The sequence below is a fragment of the Podarcis pityusensis genome (genome assembly GCF_964106645.2).
Source record: "Podarcis pityusensis genome assembly, chromosome: 9".
NCBI lineage: Eukaryota > Metazoa > Chordata > Lepidosauria > Squamata > Lacertidae > Podarcis > Podarcis pityusensis.
In genome coordinates this window covers 7,300,886-7,322,967 of record NC_138034.1, presented here as the reverse complement: position 1 = coordinate 7,322,967, position 22,082 = coordinate 7,300,886, and the positions used below count along the sequence as shown (strand labels likewise).

At 41.7% G+C, this 22,082-nt stretch overlaps 1 protein-coding gene across 6 annotated transcripts in view; it reads left to right on the top strand.

Annotated features, from left to right (window-relative positions):
• Positions 1-22,082, top strand: part of LDB2 (LIM domain binding 2) — a 233,241-nt gene that overhangs the window by 164,639 nt on the left and 46,520 nt on the right. For all 6 annotated transcript variants that reach the window (XM_081020134.1, XM_081020133.1, XM_081020136.1 and 3 more), the window contains one exon: positions 10,905-11,077. In XM_081020134.1, coding sequence (XP_080876260.1) covers positions 10,905-11,077 — 173 coding nt within the window. The remainder of the gene's footprint in view (positions 1-10,904; positions 11,078-22,082) is intronic.

Genomic DNA, 22,082 nt, shown 5'->3' with positions numbered 1-22,082 from the left:
TTGCCTACTGCGTAGCAAATTGTCACAACTTGTAAGGTTGCGGTTAGGCATTGGTTTATGGTTTGGTTGGTTGAGGGGCATGGATTGGCTGTGCCTGCCCCTCTAATGCTGCTGCTGCAAGGGATTCCGTTAAAGGAATTGGGGGCTAACTATTGCTTGTCCACCGTGTCAAGGGGGCTGGGGCTATTGCAAGAGCTCCTGGTTGCAATTGGGGAGGGCTGAGGGCAGCTTCCCTGCTCCGTCGCTACCCCCAAGTGTATTCCCCTTTTCTGACTTTCGCAGGCGTGCAGAATGTCAGACTGTCCCCCATGGTGGAGGCAGCTAGTCGCAACCAATGGCTAAGCAACCACTCACATGTTTGTATTTTAATAAAGTTGTGGCCAAAATTATGCCAAAACCTTAAACTAAAATTTTGGTGTGATGTGTGAGTTATTTGGGGTGGCCCTGGGGACTTCGACACACAAACATGGCTATCAAGTAAAATGGGAATTGGCCCTATCTCAGGTATTATACCTTCAGCCAGTGATGGGCTACCCTGACCCCCACAGTTTAATTCATAAATAGACTCAGGAAATTAAGGTATTCCTCCAGAATATCAGAAAATATTCCAAACCAATTACAAACTGAAATCAGACTGATTGCACTTGAGGCTATGATCTTTAAGCCACTTACTTGAGAGTAAATGTTCTTTCTCTTTTACTTGTTACTGATGCATACCAGTGCATATGAACATTGATTAAATATCAATATAAAAGTGAATTTTGATATGTTTGAATAAAGTTTTATTTTGTGATTTAATCACTGTGCTCATGCTCTGGCACACATTAGTAAGCAGAAAGACAAGAAAATTGTGGCCAATTGCTCACATGCCAGCTTTGAAATTAATTGGATAAATTCTTTCAAATAAATTTAAAGACCGGCAGAGTAGGATGTATGAAAAGGAAACAGAGAAGGAGAACTGATTTGGGAAAATTTACCCATCAATTGCTTGCCCTTTTTGTTTACAGTTTTGTTTACAGTTTGGTAACACTTTCTAACCATGTATATTTATATTCTAAAAGCTTTATTGAAACAAGCATTTCTCAGTTCAGGATAAAGTTCACAAAGGATATATTTGGACCTATTAAAATCAAATGCATATTATCTGGGGGTAAGAAACTGTTTGCTGAAATCAAAGTTGAGTAATCTTTGCAAACTGCGGTGTTTGGCTGCGGGAACAAAGTGTGTGTGTGCGTCTGTTTGTAATCCTTCTGTTTCGATTTTCCACATCATAGGCAAAACCATCTCTGCAACATCAGTGAAAACAATTAACTGCCGACTGATGAATTATTGCACCCATTTTGCTTCACACCACAGGACATTATAGGAAACATCATCAGCACTTTGAAATTCATTCTCACATTTCTCAAAGGAAGATGATGACAAATGTAGTAACACTTCAGGGAATATCAAAACCTTGCTATTTCGTTTTAGAATCTGGCTTATCAGTGAAATGAAACATTGACACAATGATATGGTCCAATGATATACCTTTCATTCATATTGAAATATGTTCATCCTATTTTCCTTTTCATTATTTAAAACCCCATCCACAATAAATTAGATAAGAACTGCAGTGCTTTGTATGCTCAGAAGTGGTAAAAAATTATTATAGTAATTAACCACAATAATGCTGCTACCGCTTAGCTTTCATTGTAGCACTGTCGAATGATCAAAGCAGGTTGCATTCATGATATTATTTAAAAATACTGTAAGGTAGCCCAGAATTATATGGGTAAAATGCTGTCCAGCAGAGTTCTTTCAGGTACTTCTGAGGTTTGCCGACTCCCGCTATAGGGGAAGGACTTGCTGTAACCAGCTAGCTGTACATTTTGAGGATAAACTTGCTCAACTTCCGAGAAACCTTGATTCTACAGTTGCAGCCGTTCCTGTTGAAGTGCCCAGCGTCACAGCCTGCGATGTGTTGTTGAACACTTTATTCAGTTTATTCAAACTGATGATGTGGACAAGGTGTTTGCAGATCTGTGACTGACCACATGACCCCCTTGATCCCTGCCCCGCTTGTCTGGGGGATTTGACTGGATTACTGCTGGATTACTGCTAATGCATGCTAGGTCTGTCGTGGGCTGCTTGATTCAGTCAGGATCAGGCAAGGTTTGGTGGCCAGGAGGCAGAAGAAGCAGGAGGGGGCAGCTTGAAGGGGGGGGGTAGTCAGGAATGGAGGGTGGCAGTTCTCCTGTTGCAACACTATCCTGACAAGACAGAAGTTCTGTTTTGGGGGGCACAGGTGCGGGCAGGTGTGGAGGACTCCCTGGTCCTGAATGGGGTAACTGTGCCCCTGAAGGACCAGGTGCGCAGCCTGGGAGTCATTTTGGATTCACAGCTGTCCATGGAGGCACAGGTCAATTCTGTGTCCAGGGCAGCTGTCTACCAGCTCCATCTGGTATGCAGGCTGACACCCTACCTGCCCGGTGACTGTCTCCTCAGAGCGGTACGTGCTCTGGTTATCTCCCGCTTGGACTACTGCAATGCGCTCTATGTGGGGCTGCCTTTGAAGGTGACCCAGAAACTATAACTAATCCAGAATGCGGCAGCTAGACTGGTGACTGGGAGTGGCCGCCGAGACCTCATAACATCTGTCTTGAAAGACCGATGTTGGCTCCCAGTATGTTTCTGAGCACAATTCAAAGTGTTGGTGCTGACTTTTAAAGCCCTAAACAGCCTCGGTCTAGTATACCTGAAGGAGCGTCTCCAGCCCCATCGTTCTGCCTGGACACTGAGGACCAGCTTCGAGGGCCTTCTGGAGGTTCCCTCACTGCCAGAAGCCAAGTTACAGGGAACCAGGCAGAGGGCCTTCTCAGTAGTGGCACCTGCCCTGGAACGCCCTCCCACCAGATGTCAAAGAGAAGAACAACTACCAGACTTTTAGAAGACATCTGAAGGCAGCCCTCTTTAGGGAAGCTTTTAATGTTTAACAGACTACTGTATTTTAATACTTTGTTGGAAGCCGCCCAGAGTAGCTGGGGAAACCCAGCCACATGGGCGGGGTATACATAATAAATTATTATTATTATTATTATTATTATTATTATTATTATTATTGCTGTTACTACTACTACTATTACTACTAGATGTTTGAGAGGAGAAATCAGATCTGCTGGCTCTCCCCACTGCCCCTCTTGTGGAGCACAGAGCCTCTCCTCATGGGGGGAGATGCTTCAACCAATTAGTGAGAGGGTTTGAGCAGGAGGAGGTGGCGGCAGAGCTGGAGTCAGAGGGACAGGACACAGTGTTGCCACCACAAACCAAGTGGTTATTCTGCAGCAGCCCAGATAAAGCATGTGTTTGCATGTGCATTGCCCTCTTAAGGCGGGAGAGTCTCATGGATGAGCTCTCCCTGCTTCAACTTTGAAAGCTCACCGGGAGGAGCGTGACACCTGTTGGGACAGCTTCCTTGCTTCCCTTCAGTTCTGCATGTCTCGCTTTGCTCATGCACCTTGGAGACATGAGTTCTGGACCCTGCATTTGCTGCAGAGCCTGAATAATGACCTCTTCCTTACTCTCCAGTAACAGCCACTGTTGTTACGCTTTGGGATGAGAGCACAATAGCATGGCTTGTCTGGAAAGAGCAGTTAGTCAGGAATGCTGCTGTACAATTGCTGGTAGAAATGGAATCCTCCCAGCATATTACACCTTTGCTGAAAGACCTGCATTGGTTCATTACTGGCCAAGTTCAAGGTTTTACAATTAGCATATTAAAAACAGCCTTGTACTAGTTTATTTGAAGGATTGCCTCAAACTTTTACAAGTGCCACATCAAGTTTGCTCCACTTCTGTTAGGAGTCAATTAACATTTAGGCACTCTTGCTGCAGTTTTAGACACCTGTTAAAAACTTCTAAAAAATTTATATCAAGCCTATCCAGATATATGTGGTGGTATTGAACTAAGTTTTACCCAGACTAAGTCCATTGAGATTAATGTTAGGTCAATTAATGTCAATAGATCTACTCTGAATAAAACTTAGTTGATCCAAATCAAATCAAATCTGATTTGATTTGTAGTTGAATACCACATATAATTTAGTATATGCTTTTACATCTGTTATTGATATAATTATTTTATATTGTTTCGTGTATACCACCTAGAGTTTTTTACAAAGTAGTTTATGCATTATTCTAAACAAAATCTGCCATTTTTAAAAAATATTTTCCAATATAAACCCAATTACACAAATTAATTTCAAATTAATGCAATTTCGTTAAAAGGCTTCCCGCACACCGTTCTTGATGGGTCTTTATTCTTATTCATTTCTGTTACATTCCATTTTTCAAAATTATCGCATAATTAATAGCTGCACTCTTAATGATTTCTATTTGTGTTATACTATTTAACTTCCAAAAAAAGGCTCCAAGTGAGGAACAATAGCTTTTCCCTTTTCATCCTGTGTGCACCACATCCAAAAGTCAGTTGTTGGTTTCTTGGCCTTACATGGCTCTCTAATATTTTCCTTTTTCCTGCAGCATTTTGGGTTGGTTGGGGCGGAGCTGGAACTTCAAGGTTAAACCCTCTTCTTTCTCCGGCTCAGCTCCTTCCCATAATACTCAAGCCATTCCAAATCGACAACAGCAGATCCCTCCCTTCTACTGGCACCGAGTCAGCAAGTTCCAGAGATTCGCTATTTCTTCCTCCGGCTGAGAAGGGAGGGGAAAGGCGATGCCATTCCTCTTCCAACATCCAAAAAGCCCTCCTGCCGCTTTCCTTTCACCGCTACTGTAGCATTTTGCTTTTTAACAAAATATAGTGATACCTTGGATTACAACCATAATCCGTTCCGGAGGTACGGGTGTAAACCAAAACAGGTTGTAACCCAAGACGCGCTTTCGCCAAAGGGGCCTCCAAAAAAAAAAGGGTTGTAATCCAAAAAAGGGACACACACTTCAGGGGTTGACGTGGTTGTAATTCAAAATAGTTGTAATCCAAAATGGTTGTAAACCAAGGTGCCACTGTAGGTTATATCTCAACATCTCTACGATCTCTTTCAGTCTTTTTTTTGGAGGGGGGTAGACTCTTAACTTTCCAGTGACATCTTTCCAAACAAACCAACCAGGCTCTCTTCCCCCTTTACTCCTTTCAAGCCACACACAACTTTACATCTTCATTTAAATCTCAGTGTTACATCATACATTAAACCATCCTCCCTTGTACAGTCATACCTCGGGTTAAATATGCTTCAGGTTTAGCGCTTTCAGGTTGCGCTCCGTGGCGATCCGGAAGTAACGGAATGCGTTACTTCCGGGTTTTGCCACTCGCACATGCGCAGACGGTCAAAATGACGTCGTGGCGAATCATGACTCACGCAGGTGTGGGTTACATTCGCTTCAGGATGCGAACGGGGATCCGGAACGGATCCTGTTCGTATCCAAAGGTACCACTGTATATCTTAAAATTCAGTATTAGGAGAAGGTTGCCAAATCATAAATGTAAATCTCCGCCTCTCCTCCATCCACCTCCAACACAAAATAGAATCTTCTCCCAATTTCAAACCTCAATTCCATGCAGCTGGTGGTCTGCAGTTTTAATGTTCATCTCCTCTGGTGCGTGCCTATTCTTAACAGCAATTAGAACCCGATTATTAGGAGAACGTCTGCATCCAACAGCGATTTGGGGGTTTCGCATCAGGTGAATTGCGTGGCGCCCAGCGCCTTTGCCTGTCCCCTCTCTGATCCATGCGGGGGCGAGCTATTGAGGCGACTGCTGGGTCGCCAGTACCTCCCATACCCAAAGAGGTTTATAGCGATGGTTTAAAAAATTCTGCTGGAAAAATGGTTATGTCCCTGTGGAGATGGCAGTATTGAGTCAGTGGCTCATGTGCTTCTGGCTTGCACTCTTTATAAAGATTTGAGGAGTGAGGTTCTTATTCCTCTACTATTGTCCATGCCTGGTCGCTCAACCATTGCTACTGTGTCCTTTTAACTAGCAGATCAAGATGATCAGGTGACAGCAAAAACTGCAAGGTTTCTAGCGGGGGCAATTAGAATAAGATCTATTATCTGATAATAGATGTAAACCTTCAAAATATATTTTGCATAGTTAAGTTTTTACCTCTGTCTTCAGTACATTTTATTTTATTGCTATAGCTAGTGGCTGGTGCAAATAAAGATTCTTCTGATCTAAGAATACTATTTGTTTCTTCTGGGCTGGGATCAGGTTTAGCCTCTAATAACATCCCTAAACTTTCACTTCTATAAGTGAAGATTCATATATATGTGTGTGTGTGTGTGTGTGTGTGTGTATAATGTCTATATATATGAAGATTCCTATATATATAGGAGATTCATATATATACAGGTGAGACTTGAAAAATTAGATTATCGTGGAAAAGTTCATTGATTTCCGTAATTCAGCTTAAAAGGGGAAACTAATATACAAGATATGTTTGCCTTGATTTGTTATCATTGTGATGGTCACGGCATACAGCTGATGAAAACCCCAAATTAACAATCTCAGAAAATTAGAATATTCAAGGAAATCGGCAAAACAAAGATTGCAAATGGAGCAAGATTGGACCTCTGAGAAGTGGAAGCACATCTCGCTTTGCATGTCATGAGTCGATCTCATATATTAGTCTCACCTTGGAAGTTGAATTCCTGAAATCAATTAACTTTTCCACAATATTCTAATTTTTCGAATTTCGTGTGTGTGTGTGTGTGTGTGTGTGTGTGTGTATTCCATTTAATATTATACATTCACGCCATCCTTATCCACTTTGGCTCTCTAGAGCCTTCAATAAGTGAAGATTCATCATTCATTCCCTGCGGACACTGTTTTAGCGGTGGCAAAACTTGCCCGGTCTTTACTTACAGAGGTGAGGTGTGATTTTGAGTTAATTGTCTCCTGGCACTCAGTGCCAGAGCCTATGAGCTAAAGAGTGATGGTCAGTGGATCAGGGGGTGGAGTTTGGTAGATTAGGGAGCCTAGTGACAGCAAAAGATAGTACCTGGTCGATCAAGGGAAGAATCTTCCTCCACTCCCTCATCAGCGACTTTCATCTTGAGAGATCTGGTACCCTGTGTTAATGCTGTGGTTACGAAGAAGGTGTTTCTTTGATTTGGTATCCTGCGCATCTCAGCAAATGAAAGTCGATACCAAATGACAGGGCAGAAAATAATTTTCCTATATGTGGGGAGATTTGCAAGACAATTTGATGATGTCTCTACAGGTTATAGGTGAATTCAGCGAAATGGCACCTGATCCGTTTTCTATACCTTTGCATGCAAAATGCACTCCGTAGCAATGGGATGCCAATATTTCAGGGCCTTTTATTTTAATAATTACACCAATATAGAACTAGTATTATTTCTTATGCTTATTGTTTCTAATGGATGTAAGGAGAAAGGGGGGCAGTATTCTTTTACCTCCTGAGATCAACTATCACAAATGTATACTTTTTCTTTTTATAAGCCACACAAATGTATTTAATTCTATCAAAACAAATTCAAGGTTTTCTGTCACATGTTAACTGTACAAGATGATTAGCATGAAATTTAATTTGTGCTGATTAGCCTTAGGGGAGCAAGGAATTAACTTGATGGGTTAATTACATGTTTGTTGCATATCGCAAAAAAAGCAATGTATGAATCTTTTAACACTTTTGAAAAACAAATGCGTGTACACTGGACTTCTAGTTTCTTTCCCCTCATTAAATTATACTCTATAGAGGGCACACACAGAAGTTTTAATGAGGATTGCAAGGAATTGTATTTGTTTGAAATGTACAATGCTTAACGAACCATATCCAAGTTCTTCAGTTTGCCTGCCTAGTATGCAAACATTTATTTCTGCTTTTGCTTCTTTGAAATATTTACACCCCTCTTACTCACTGAAGTGCTCAAGGTGCATCGCAATATATTTAAAATGCTATAAAAAAAGGACAATCAGGGTTTCTCACTGAGCGAAGCTTCCTTACACAGACTGCTGCAAGTCCCGACTTCTAGCAGCCCATAGAAAGTTTGCTGGGGTTTGGGCAAAGGTGTATACCAGTGATGGCCAAACTTGGCCCTCCAGCTGTTTGGGGACTATAATTCCCATCATCCCTGACCACTGGTCCTGTTAGCTAGGGATGATGGGAGTTGTAGTCCCAAAACAAATGGAGGGCCACGTTTGGCCATCACTGGTGTATACAAACCTCCCCCCATCTCCATTCTCACATTTTGCAGCTGCCGTTCTGCTGCTGAATCTCCTCAGCCCTCCATGGCTTAATCCTCACTGAGGCAGATGTTAGAATACCAGATGTTAGAATACCTCAAAGGTGGAACTTCCTCACCTGGGCTGCTGCTCTTGCCGTCTCATCAGACATGCACCTAATTGGGCATGCACCAAAGTGCATTTTATCTATAAACTCTCTCTAGATGTAGGAGGACTTAAAAGTAACCTGGGTCTCTGTAGTAAAGTCCGATGAAATATTACATCAAGCCCTGCATGCAATGATGTTAGATTATGTCCACCTGCTTGTGCAGTGGAAATCTGCTTCCACATCTGGTTCCTCATCTCCCACCAGGGCAGATAAAAAATCAGTGGTTTTTTTAAAAAATAAAAATAAAAAATTTGGGGTTTTTTAAAAAAAATTAAACCAGTTTTTTTAAAAAATAAATCAGATTTTTAAAATGAAATGTTTTTGGAGGAAAAATCTTTCTAAAGATAGTTTTCTGTTTAAGTTACATTATAGTCCAAGGGCTATTCATCAGGGAATATGGATTTGTTTAAGTTTTTCATGTGTGCTAAAACTCAGTCTAAGGTTGTTGTTTTTTAAAAAAACCTCAGTCTAAGGTTGTTGTTTTTTTAAAAAAATCATTTATCTACAACAGTTAACAAACATGGGAGACATATGCTACAATGTTATTGTTTTAGTTAAATAAATTGTTTAAATTGTCATTAAGGAAATGATTATTTTTCTCCTTCCAATAAAGTACAGCAGAAAAGTTGTCCAAATACAGTGGTGCCTCGCAAAACGAATGCCTCGCAAGACGAAAAACGCGCAAGACGAAAGAGTTTTCTGTTTTTTGAGTCGTTCCGCAAGACGAATTTCCCTATGGGCTTGCTTCGCAAGACGAAACGTCTTGCGAGTTCTTGCGAGTTTGTTTCCTTTTTCTTAAAGCCGCTAAGCCGTTAATAGCCGCTAAGCCGTTAATAGCCGCTAAGCCGTTAATAGCCGCTAAGCCGCTAATAGCCACTAAGCCGCTAATAGCCGTGCTTCGCAAGACGAAAAAACCGCAAGACGAAGAGACTCGCGGAACGGATTAATTTCGTCTTGCGAGACACCACTGTATAAACAATATTTTCATAATTACCTGTCTTTGTATTTCTGATAGTATAACCAAATCAGTAATTTTTGATATAACTGTAAAAACTACTCTGAAAATTTATTATTCCAAAGATGAAACCTTCATCTGGTTGTAAATATTAAGATTATACCAGCAAGAATGAGTCTTTCTGTAAGAAAATGATTTAAATCGAGTCTTACTGACTAGTGATTTAAATCAAGTCTTACTGACTCGTGATTTAAATTGTGATTTAAATCAATTTGATTTAAATCAAATCCACCTTGTCTCCCACCACCATCACTACCTGCTCCAGAACGTCCCCAACCCATCACAAAAGTGTCCACAGATGGCAATAAGTACAGTAATTTTACAAGGGACAATAAGGGATTGCAGAATGGGGATGGAGATTTAAGTCAATAGCAAAACCTCCACCAATACTATCCTCATTGAGGTAGTATCAAACTATGGTGGTTTTTTGCCTAAATAAAGTGATCCTCTAACAGATGGAATAAACCCATTTGTGGCCCGGGGGGGGGGGATTATCTGACAGGCAATGCATACCAGTCACAACATGTGGAATGGTTAAACTGGCTTTGCTACACAGACTGGACGATGGAGGCCAGAAAATCCAGCTCTACAATTTTCTAATTTTACCTACATTATTTAGCCACATTCTTTGTTTTCATGCTAAAATGCATTGTCAATTGCAAATTCTCTCTCAAAAAATATAGAAGGGCCGAAGGAGTATTTTAAACAAAATATTCAATATAAATAAGTAAAATCTCAATTATTCTAAAAGCTATTCAGTTCTAAAATTCTACAGATTGTCTATTACTACTTAATGTTTCTCACTTAATTTTAAGAATAAGACATATTTTGGGACACCCGGACAGATCCCTACATAGATGCCTGACTCTGACCCAAGGCCACAAACCCTCCTTCTGCAGCTTATATTTATTTCTTCACCTATTGCTACTACTGTTACTAGGTATTTGACTGCCCTTTAGGTATCCCAATATTTGAAAAGTTGAAAATCTGATATACCTGTTCGGGGCCCAGTGAAAGTCTAGACTGTTCTATTTCATTTGGAATGGTTTTACTTGTTTCTATTATTGAAACGGATTTATTATTTATTTAGGTAGGTAGGAAGGAAGGAAGGTGAGGTGTAGCAACAATTTTTAGCAGACCCAGAGCCAAAACCCAGCAATTAGGGGTGCATCTAGGGGGAGAACTGATCACCTCTGAGCAGATTCTGGGGTGGAGCCTGGCTTCTGTTCTGGATTTGGTCATCATGGTGGATGACTTGTGCTGGGGAAATGACGGGCGGAGCCAAGCCTACTAATTTTTCTGGACCTCTTCTGGACCTCCATCATAATATCCTTTTGGACCACATGTCAATATGTGAAGGTCTCCAGTTTTTGTTGTTGCAGGTCTCACTCTCCACAGGGAACAGCGTAGCCTATTTCTTACTGGTTTAATTGGAATCTGTTTTGATCACATTTTACCATTGTTCTAGTAAATGAACGACTTAAAAGTGTTCTGTCTAGTGCCCTTTGCTCATGTGCTTTGTATTTTCCCAACAGCCATTGGAAGGACCCTCATTCCTCGTTATTTTAGCACTGTCTTTGAAGGAGGTGTGACAGACCTGTATTACATCTTAAAGCACTCAAAAGAATCATACCACAACTCCTCCATCACAGTGGACTGTGATCAATGCACCATGGTCACCCAACATGGAAAACCAATGTTTACAAAGGTAATAGGAAAGATTAATATGAAACATGAAATTGTTGTTGGGTTTTCAGTGTCCCTTTTCAGATTACATTAGAGATTAATAACTGGTGGTTTGGTGGGGGGTTTTTTATCTGTGGATGGCAGAAGTGATTCCAGGTATCTTGAATTTTAATTTGTTAAAACTGAAACACCATTGCAGTTGAAGTTCTGTTAAATAATACCAGAAAAAGAACTTATGTGAAAATTCACAATATTGTACACAAACTTGAATCTTCAGTTCATTTCTGATTTGTTGCTTATAACCATAGGTCATTGGCATATAAAGAAAAGATGGGGATAATATAGCTATTAAGATAAGAAATAAAACAAAATTAATTAAGCGCAAATCAGTAAAAACCAAAACCTGGCAGTCGAGCCAATGAATGAAATCACAAAGTCCAACTCAACCAATTATATAATACAGTTATATAATTCATATTTATATCCATCCAGACAGTTATAAATAAATAGTACAGAGTCATTAACTTCAGGTAGAATTCAATCTTTGAACTTTTTTTTAATTTTTACTGGATGAGTAGATCCTTGGTCATGAATCACAAACTGGGAGAAATCACAAGTACTTTTTTATATTCCAAAAGAAACACAACACTGTGCAACTCATATATAGCAAGAAAGCCAGTGCTCCAATGGTGTATGAAAAAACAGCTAATAGTCACACATAAAAAGTGTGTTCATACAGACACCAGATTTTCATGATCTACTTCATTTTTTAAATTATTTTAAAGAGGGAAGAGTCACATTAATTGGGCCACCACACATAGTGTGTGTTCATATTACTGCCTTGCAGACTTTTCACAGACATGTTATTTGCCAGTGTGAGAACCGGATGCTGGACTAAATGGGCCATTGGCCTGATCCAGCCATGCTGTTCCTATGCTGGAATTCAGTTCCCATCAGCACCAGCCAGCATGACCAATGGTCAGGGATGGTGGCTTAAAGTTTGAAGGGCCTCTGCTACAGCAGCAAAGTAACACAGGTAGGTTTTCGCCCCCAGGCAGTGTGAGAGGTGAAGCTATGACATCTCTCATCGTAGACCACCAGCATTATCCAGCGCATGTCCCTTGCACTTTCTTCCAAATTAAGGATGTGCTATGGCTCCAGGTGTTGCAGCCAATACAATTTTCTCTGAGGTTATGTTCCAAAGCCAAAATGACGTATAATCCAAACACATTGGGTTCAGTGGCAGGTAGGATTGCCCTTCCCCTTTCCATCCCCTTTTTACATGTTTAAATTTTTGGTCATTCGCATAAAACTGAATGTACACAAGTTAAATGCACATAAGTTGCGAGTTACTTGTAGCTGTCTTTTCTCAGGACTCTGGAATTTGGTTTGTGTGCTGGTAATTCACTGTTAGCGGTCTGGCATTGGTAGATCATTGGGCTTACAGTCTTCCCATTGCAACCATCAAGTTTTAGGATTATGTCTACGAACCACTCCCATCTAGCTCTGACCTATGGCTTGGTTCTTGAATCATCCATGTTACTTCCATGTTTAGCTTCCAGACTGAATAGCACCAGCCTCAAGATTATGGCCCAGTTGACTTAATGCAATATTTCATAAGAAATTGGTTCTCTGGAATGTTTAACCCTTGATTAATAGAATAGTTGAATAGATATTATCCTTCAATGGCCAGGCTCTGAAGTTTCTCAGGGAGCATAGATTTCCCTGTCCCCAAAGATCAGAAGATAACACCCTGTTTTATGGGCCTTCTTTTACCAATGTGAGACCAGTTTAGGCAGGGCCTCTGCTTTAGAGCATTTTTTCCAGGGGGCAGACCTATCAAGCCATGTTCTGCCGGCTGAAAAGATTCCCATTCTTAAACATTCTTCTTTGTTTCTGATATGGTGCCACCCAAAATTTCTTAAATTATTTTCTTGTTTATTTGCACTTATGAAGCTTCTATATGGACAGCAGTTTTTAGCATTCTTGTTTTGCATGTTAATTTCTGTGTTCCCTGTGGGAGTGAAAAAGCACCAAATAAAATAAAATAAGATAAAACAATAATAATGAACTTCTGCTGCATAGGTCAGCATGTTGTCTTCTCTTTAGTAAATACCGTATTTTTCGCTCTATAAGACGCACCAGACCACAAGACGCACCTAGTTTTTGGAGGAGGAAAACAAGAAAAAAAATATTCTGAATATCAGAAGCCAGAACAGCAAGAGGGATCACTGTGCAGTGAAAGCAGCAATCCCTCTTGCTGTTCTGGCTTCTGGGATAGCTGCGCAGCCTGCATTCGCTCCATAAGACGCACACACATTTCCCCTTACTTTTTAGGAGGGGAAAAGTGAGTCTTATACAGCAAAAAATACGGTAACTACCCAACTGATTGAAGCAAAACTAAATTGGACTTTGGGTGGGTGGGGGAAGAATCTTTCCGAAACAAAGTGTTTAGAAAATTTCAGTGGTTCATCTCAGCACCTAATTTTCCCCATAGAGAAGGGCATCATATTAGATTTCGTAGCATTCATGGAAGCAATATTGTTTCAAGCTGAAAAATTGCATATTTAGCCTGTAGCAGCCCCAGTAATGAAAGATGGAGGTCACATTTATGGGAAAGTTCTCCTGTTCCAAAAGCATTGAAATGAATAGGGACCACCAAGTCCAGCATTCTTAGCAGTTACGCTGGAGACAGGCAAAGGGTATAAAAAACCAAACCAAATGAAAGTGGGTTGGAGAAGAAGTATTGCTTCGGCAACTGTGCTGAATTTTCATGTTCCAGCATTTTCAAGGCGAAAACTGCCTACTGTTAGCACAAACAGCAACAAAACTAGTTATGGAATTATAGAATTGTAGAGTTGGAGGTACATCTAGTCTGGCCCCTTGCAGTGCAGGAATCTTTTGCCCAATATGGGTCTCAAACCCATGACCCTAAGATTAAGGGTCTCATGCTCTACTGACTGAGCCATCTTGCCCCTCAGTTCTCAGTTTTGTGTGTGTGTGTGTGTATGATTTGCAACCCCCAAATAATGCTGCTTCGGTGCCTTTTTAATGCCTTTTTTTAAAGCTATGTAATTCCAGCTAATAGATAATGTAAACCTTACTGCCATGCTCCTCTCAATATATGGCGGGCTACAGGATTCCAATCTCTGCCCCTGCATCCAACCACTACAGATAGACTAAAAGGTCAAAAGAGTTCATACACACCTAGAGTTGTACAAGTATAGGAGTCATTCTCACCTTCTGGAGAAACTGGTGGCAGACCCTGTGAGTGGTCACTATCTCACTTGCCTCCAGGTCTTCGGTTTAGTGATGGCATCATGGCACCACATGCCAAGGCCCCTGACAGGGATGGAATCTACCAAATAAGGAGAAAGTCCAGGGTTGCAAAAATAGGGCTGCCATATGTCCGGAATTTTCCACACCTAGCCAGGATTCGTCTTTCGAAAATGGCGTCCAGGCAGAATTTTCGGAAACCAGTTAAAATGTCTGGGGGAGCCCTGGGCGTATGGCAGCCCATATCGGAAGTATTGAATTTTTGGTGAATTTCTGGGGAAATCGCTTCATCCATCCTTCCGTCCACCCAAAAGAAAGCTCAACAACTTTTGTGTCCGGATTTTCACTTCTTGAAATATGGCAACCCTTTGCAAATACATTTTTTCAAAATGAATTCCCTCATTCCCATTCACCTCTAATTGCTTTCCACCATGTATACAACACTTCTTTTGTCTCACTGTCATTTTTGGTCAAAAGGGTTCACAGGCTTTTATTTTATTTTTAACCCTGCATAGCCTTTTTACTAGAATCAATGGTAAGATGAGTTTCCACAGCATGAAGTGTAACGCCTGCCTTCATGTTTAAAACAACTGTCTCTTTCCAGCCCTATCTAACTTTGATGGCATGGTAGAGATGGTTTTTATTTAAGGCTAGTGACGCTTGTGTTTCCTTATAGCACCACGTAAATGCATAAAAGATCAGCATTGTTAAAAGTGTAATAACAGCCCGTGTGCATAGCTGAAATATACTTTTCCCTCCTGCGCATTTGAATCAACAGTCTGTGTCTCAGTCCTGGACATAACACCAGTGATCAATTTATGTTCCTTTACCTTATAAAAAAGTAAAGGAGCACGTTACTTTTATGAATTTACACAAACCATCTATCAAATAAGGATTTAGGGCAGATATAAGAAACTCTGAGCAATAAAAACTGAAGGTTAGGGAAGAATTTATTACTTTGTAAAATTTACATTTTGTGCAATAATAATAATAAAAATAATAAAGCTAAAGTGATGCTGTTCTCCCTCCTGGTGGTGGAAGTTGCAGAATCTTTGACAATTAAGCAAGACAAAGAAGGGGTTAAAAAGCTACTGGTTAGTTTGAGAAATGTTCTTTTTTAGTTTTCTTTCTTTTTTCCCCTGGCCTAGTCTGGAGTTGCCACGTGATCTCCTGAATGCCTGCCAGCCGCTTTCTTGTTGATCCTCCAGAGACCATCTGTGCTGGGGGCATTGATTAGAGTGTGTCTGCCGGGATTACATCTTTTCTGTTGCCATGCCAACTAATCAGCTGATTTTGGTTACCACAGAAACAAAATGTCAGAGCTCACAGCACGGTAACATGAATGCAGCACAACAGAGAATGTTTTCTTAATTGGAGACCTTTTCATTTTGGATTTTATAGGAAAGGCAGCTTTGGGGGCAGGGAAGGGAGGCAACTCCGAGTGAGATTTTGGCTTAATTGATTAGAGAGAAATAGTTTGGTTTAGAATTAGAAAATTAGAAAGTTAAATATCATCACATAGTGTGTTTGTTAGCTGTTACGATCTGTGAGTGTATGTGATCTCTTTAAAAATGGTCATACTTGAACTCATACACGTGGGCATGATCCATTGATTTTTAATGTAGGTTTGCCACAACCCAGAGTTTGTATTTCTTTTAAATCTGTGAGTTTTCAGTAACTGTTGGGACAGGAGACAGGGCTAGGTCTCATCACCGGGTGGGTACAAAGGAAGAGCCGGAAAACCAATATCCACATTCACTATTGTGACTCACAGCCTTTACCAGAACCTATCTTTAATGAATTTCTGGTCCTTTCAAAAACCAACCTAAACTAGCAGGCACCACCACATTTAACAAATTCTGGCAAGTTAATAATATGTGACTCTATGAGCCTGAAATTTATTTTCTTACTAAAAACAGCAAGAGAAACTCATTGAACAGGCTTGTAGGGTATACACGGTGACAACTACAGAGGGAAAAGCTTATAACGTTTTCAGAAAATTGCATTTTATACTTTCCTAGATAATGTCTCGTTAAATGAAAGTCCCTGAACACATGAGCTCTAGGTTTTAAACAGTATGTTAATGGTATTCAAACTACGGAGAGATCAGCCATTGCACTGAAACTTTAGACACTAAACAAATGTACCATTAAAAAAAATACCGTGGAGAAATTGTGGATCATTTTCTAACAGTGGCTTTGTGCAAAAGGCAAGTGCTGCTTCTTACACAGGACCAAGCCAATTTTTCCTTACTTATCACAGCTCTCTGTGCAAAATCCTATACTATTCCAGAGGCTCCTCAACTGTCAGGGAGGACCAGGGTCAGAGGAGGGGGGGGGGAAATGAATTTCCTGCTATGTCCTGTATAATATTTGTAGGTATAAATAAAATTCACATCACGTCCAATGATTGTCACTGTTAAGCAACAAACATCTATCAGAATTACGAGCAAAAGCGATGGGAGTAAATTTTCCATCTAAATATTTGACGTGAAACTATGTAAGGTACATTTGGTCTGCTGAGTTATCTAGTCCAATATCACCCAATGGCCAGACAGTAAGCCCATGAATGATGCTCACGAAGGCTAAATCCCTGTCCCACTCGGTTGCCCACCAGGAAATGTATACTCAAAGGCATGCCTATGCCTCTAAACCTGGAAATCCCGTTCAGCTGTCATGGCATATAGCTGCTGATAGACCTATCCTCCGATACAAAGCCATCAGATCTTGTGGCAGTGAATTCTGTAAGTTAATTATGCACAATATGAAGAAGTACTTTGTCTATTGAATCTACTGCCAATCAATTCCGTAGCGTGTTCCTGAGTCCTAGAAGGTTAATCAAAGCTCAGATCTTTTGTCCAGTGTCCACCACTCATTTATAAATACCCTCTGCTCTTGTGTATTTTATTACTATTCACTTACAGTATTCCTAGCTTGCGCTTGATAGAATATTTCCAGACCCAGGGCAGGAGACAAAGTAATAAAAAAAGAAACTGAGAAACATAACTATATACAACAATTAGGTGAAGGTAAAGGGACCCCTGACCATTAGGTCCAGTCGTGGCCGACTCTGGGGTTGTGGCGCTCATCTCGATTGGCCGAGGGAGCCGGCGTACAGCTTCCGGGTCATGTGGCCAGCATGACTAAGCCGCTTCTGGCAAAGCAGAGCAGCACACGGAAACACCATTTACCTTCCCGCCGGAGCAGTACCTATTTATCTACTTGCACTTGATGTGCTTTCAAACTGCTAGGTTGGCAGGAGCAGGGACCGAGCAACGGGAGCTCACCCCATCACGGGGATTTGAACTGCCTACCTTCTGCTCGGCAAGTCCTTGGCTCTGTGATTTAACCCACAGCGCCACCTGCGTCCCAGCTCATATAAGCAGGCCCAATAAATAACAAATTGGCAATTCTGTCACAGGGTAAGCAAGCAAACCTATGATGACAAGAATCAAATTTTCAATTAAAGCAAATACCTAGGTAAAAAAACAAACAAAAGATGAACAAACAGATTAAACAACCTATGGTCTTGGCAACAGCTCCCTCTCCTTGTTTCATGTATGGTAGCCTGCCCCTCTGTCCCTCGCACGTAGAAGGCCCCACTCTGAGCCAATGGCCTCTCCCTCTGTGGCTTTTGAGAAACATAAAACTTTCACCCACACTCTGCAGCTTGTCCAGGCCTCATCCTGAGAGGTCTGAATGGTTGGCCACAAGCATCCACAGCAAGAAACTCCCACCTCTTGTCCATAGCAGGAACAGAACAAAAACAGACACACATACACAAGAAAAAATGCAAACAATTGTGGCACGTTTTTCCACCCTAGAAAAACTTTGGTAGCAAAGTCTCCTTGCTTTAACAACTCTTAAATATATGAGAGCCCTGGGATTCTTAGCATCTTCTCACGCTAGCCAACATACATAGTTGCTAGTTCCCCCGGACACTCAAGGGGCAGGAAACTAAGGGGTGCTGCTTACTGGGTCAGGAAGTGGATCCTGGTAATCAGGAGACAGAATGAACATGGGATTTAAGATAATTCTGCTTAGGCTGGTATTTAATCGTATCTTAATTTGGGGTGTCATATGCATCCTGACTCTTCTGCAGATGGATGGTTTTTATTTGTTAAATAATTAAAATAAAAACAGCCCTAGTATACAACAGTAGAGGAGAATTGCTTTGGGAACAAGCAAATAAAAGCTCTCGGAAATACTTGAAGCCAAGCGAGCCCTGGTTTTGCTGTCAGGATCTGTCAGTGGAAGAACGCTGCCTCCTGTCCAAAGAGAATGCTTTTATTTTTCCGAGGTAGCCATAATAGCAGACCTGTGCTTTTGGGTACAGCACAGAGAGCTACTTACTGTATGAGCAGCAGCTACAGATTCCTTCCTGTTATAGCACGCATAAAAGTCACTTCTGTTTTTATTTTATTTTATATATTATATTTGTATACAGCCCTTCATCCAAGCATCTCAGGGCAGTTTGCAGAATAAAAATACACAGTAGAAGCATAAAAACAAGGACCGAAATGAAACAAAGCAGTTCAAATTTCTTGGAGTTGCAGCTCCTTCAAACTGTTCTTCTTGTGGTTCTCTTGCTTCTCTTGCTCAAGGAGGGCATGTAACTTCAAGGAAGAAGACCCATTGACTATCAGTGGATGCCCTCCTGAGGCATAGGCCATAGCAGACCTCAGCCCTAGTTCTAGAGGCCTGCAGTCAAAGACTTGGAGGGACTGGCTTTTTTTCAAATAAGTATGTGAAATTTCATCCCGCCTCATCTCTGCAGCTCTTGGACCTGTGTGGCTCTGTCTCTGTTTCCTCCTCTCATGCTGCTCTCACTTTTGTTGTTGTTTAGTCGTTTAGTCATGTCCAACTCTTCGTGACCCCATGGACCAGAGCACGCCAGGCACCCCTGTCTTCCACTGCCTCCCGCAGTTTGGTCAAACTCATGCTGGTAGCTTCGAGAACACTGCCCAACCATCTCGTCCTCTGTCATCCCCTTCTCCTTGTGCCCTCAATCTTTCCCAACATCAGGGTCTTTTCCAGGGAGTCTTCTCTTCTCATGAGGTGGCCAAAGTATTAGAGCCTCAGCTTCAGGATCTGTCCTTCCAGTGAGCACTCAGGGCTGATTTCCTTCAGAATGGAGAGGTTTGATCTTGCTGTCCATGGGACTCTCAAGAGTCTCCTCCAGTACCATAATTCAAAAGCATCAATTCTTCAGCGATCAGCCTCCTTTATGGTCCAGCTCTCACTCACCCATATCCCTCTGGACCACATTCTCTTCCAGTCCCTAGCTCTCTCTTTTCCTATGCCAAGCAGTTTCTCTTGCCTGGTTGTCTTCCCAGGCTCCTAACCTAGGGCTAAGGTGCTTTTCTCCCCCTCCTTATGCTGACCAGCATAACCCTCTGGAGCAGCTGTGGAGCTCAGTAACCAGAAACCCTTCTGCCTGCCCTACTGCTTTGTGCTATTAGGGCAAGTTGCTCCCAGAAACTTCACCAACATTACTACTACAGCTTTTAATGCAGATACATACATATATATATATATATATATATATATATATATATATATATTACACCCCCCCTCCCCCAGTAATGGTCACATTGTCCAAGTGCTCAGTTGCGATCTACCGCGATCTAATCACGATCGATTGCAGTCTGTCCCTGGTTGATCCTGGTCTCTCTCCCCAATAAAAGCTCAACAACTCTGGTCAATCCAATGAGTAGATCACTCCCAGTTTATTTATAGTGGGAGTAGATCGCAGTCTCTTGGAAGTTGGAGACCCCTGGTTTACACTAATTAAGAATATGTTTTTAAATATTGCCATAAACAACAGGGGTGCTTCTGTAAGATATGCTATTCTTAAATTACCAAATCAGGTTCCAGAATTTGTCAGGGCTCCAAAGTAAATAAATGTTCCCATTGATTATGTCCTCCTCTGAAATTCCCCACTTCCTGTTCCTGATCAGCCGCTGCTTCTGCCCTAGAGCCACTTTGGAAAGCCAGCCCAGGACACAGAGAGAAAATGTGCCATCATTCCTTTCCTATATCCACAGGTCCCTCCAGACTCTTCTTTCGCCCCTCATTAGTTCCATGGTTCGCCCGTCTTACAATATCCCTCGCTATGAGGCATCTGACCTATAAAAGGATTATCTGTCGGGTATGCTATAAATTCTCCTCTGGCTCCGATTGTAACGTGGGAGAAGAATTCAGGGGCTCCACAGTACTCCTTTTTGTGTGAATTAAGCATTGTGGTTTCCTGGTGCTCAAAGGAAGCCCAAGCCTAGAGAGCTTTGAATGCAATTGCGAATACAAATCAGGCGGACAGAAATGTTTAAACAAAAAGAATCAGTGAAGGAAATTGGGGCTAAAACTTTTTCAAAATTGAGAAGTGATTGGTGTGCAATCCATTAAACAAGCCCTGGGGCACCAGGAGGAGATGAGGAGGAACCCCCAAAAGGACAAAAAAAGGATTGAAAGATAAAACGGAAAGCAAAAAAATAGATAATGGGAAGGATGAAAATAACTATCTGAAGAATGACTACCGAATGTGACACATACCAGAGTAAACCTAACAACCAGTTGGAACGTGTAGAACTTTTATAGCTCAGCCTATTACACAATATTGCTTAATGTCTATTACATAAAGAATACAGGGCCCTCTGGTTCAGCAGCTAGATATTATATTTGCACAACTGCAGCTGTTATCCAAAGTGAAAGGTGAACAGAGCAAAACAGATCCCTGGTTGGGAGCGGTGCAAACCCACCACCACATCTGAAGCCTTGCCACCCAGGTCAGCCAAGGAAGAAGGTGTGGTGGCTTTCATACATGGGTTTGCTGCGGCCGATTGGCTCAAGAATCCAACTCCATGGAGGAATCCATTCTCTGAAACAGCCTATTGGGGGGCTGTCTGCTAGCCGCCGCCAGTAGCAGAACCGCAGGCAGCAGCTTCCCACCTGCCACGGTGAAGTCCCCACTTCTCCTGTGGCGATCACACAGGGTCCCCAGACATTTCACCATCTATTGATCCCTGTGCCACCACTTTATTTCTCGCTGCCACCACCCAGGCCCTACCTGGTACAATACTGAGTCCAGTCAGGGTTAATTGGAACATAAACTTCTGTTTATTTATTGCAGTTTAACAAGCGTGTGGTTTCATAAACGGTATTGGTCAATTACAATCATGGGGTGCCTATCCAGACCTATAACTTCCGCTACCTGCTCTCCCTCACTAAACCACCTCTCAGATATTTACTCGTCTTCCTAGCTCCTAACTGTTCCTGACTCAGCTTATTTCGCTACACTAACTCAACCTACCCACAGACTCTATCCCAATTCACTCCCACTCCAACCAACCAACCACCCAACTCCCAACAAACTCCTCCCTTCGCCCCTCCCAGAGCTGGTTTTATAGTCCCTCTGACTCCACCCCCCGGGTTATGATTGGGTAACCTGTTTAACTATTTCACCTCCAGCATCTCCTCACCCCATGATGCTCCTCTCTACCAGCAGAGGGAACCTGCACATCATGCTACCCCACCACCCACCATCAGCGCCAGGGGGTTAGAATTGTGCCCTTTATGCCATTAAATATCACCAGCCATTTTGGAGGGAAACAAAAAATAGGATTTAGATTGCACAGACCTATAAAATCCACAGCCTGCTTATTTAATTGTTCATTCTTAATTCCTCTCTTTTTCCAGAGGGGATACAATTTCCCCAATAAAGCTGAATAACAAAGTATATTGGCATTTATTTAG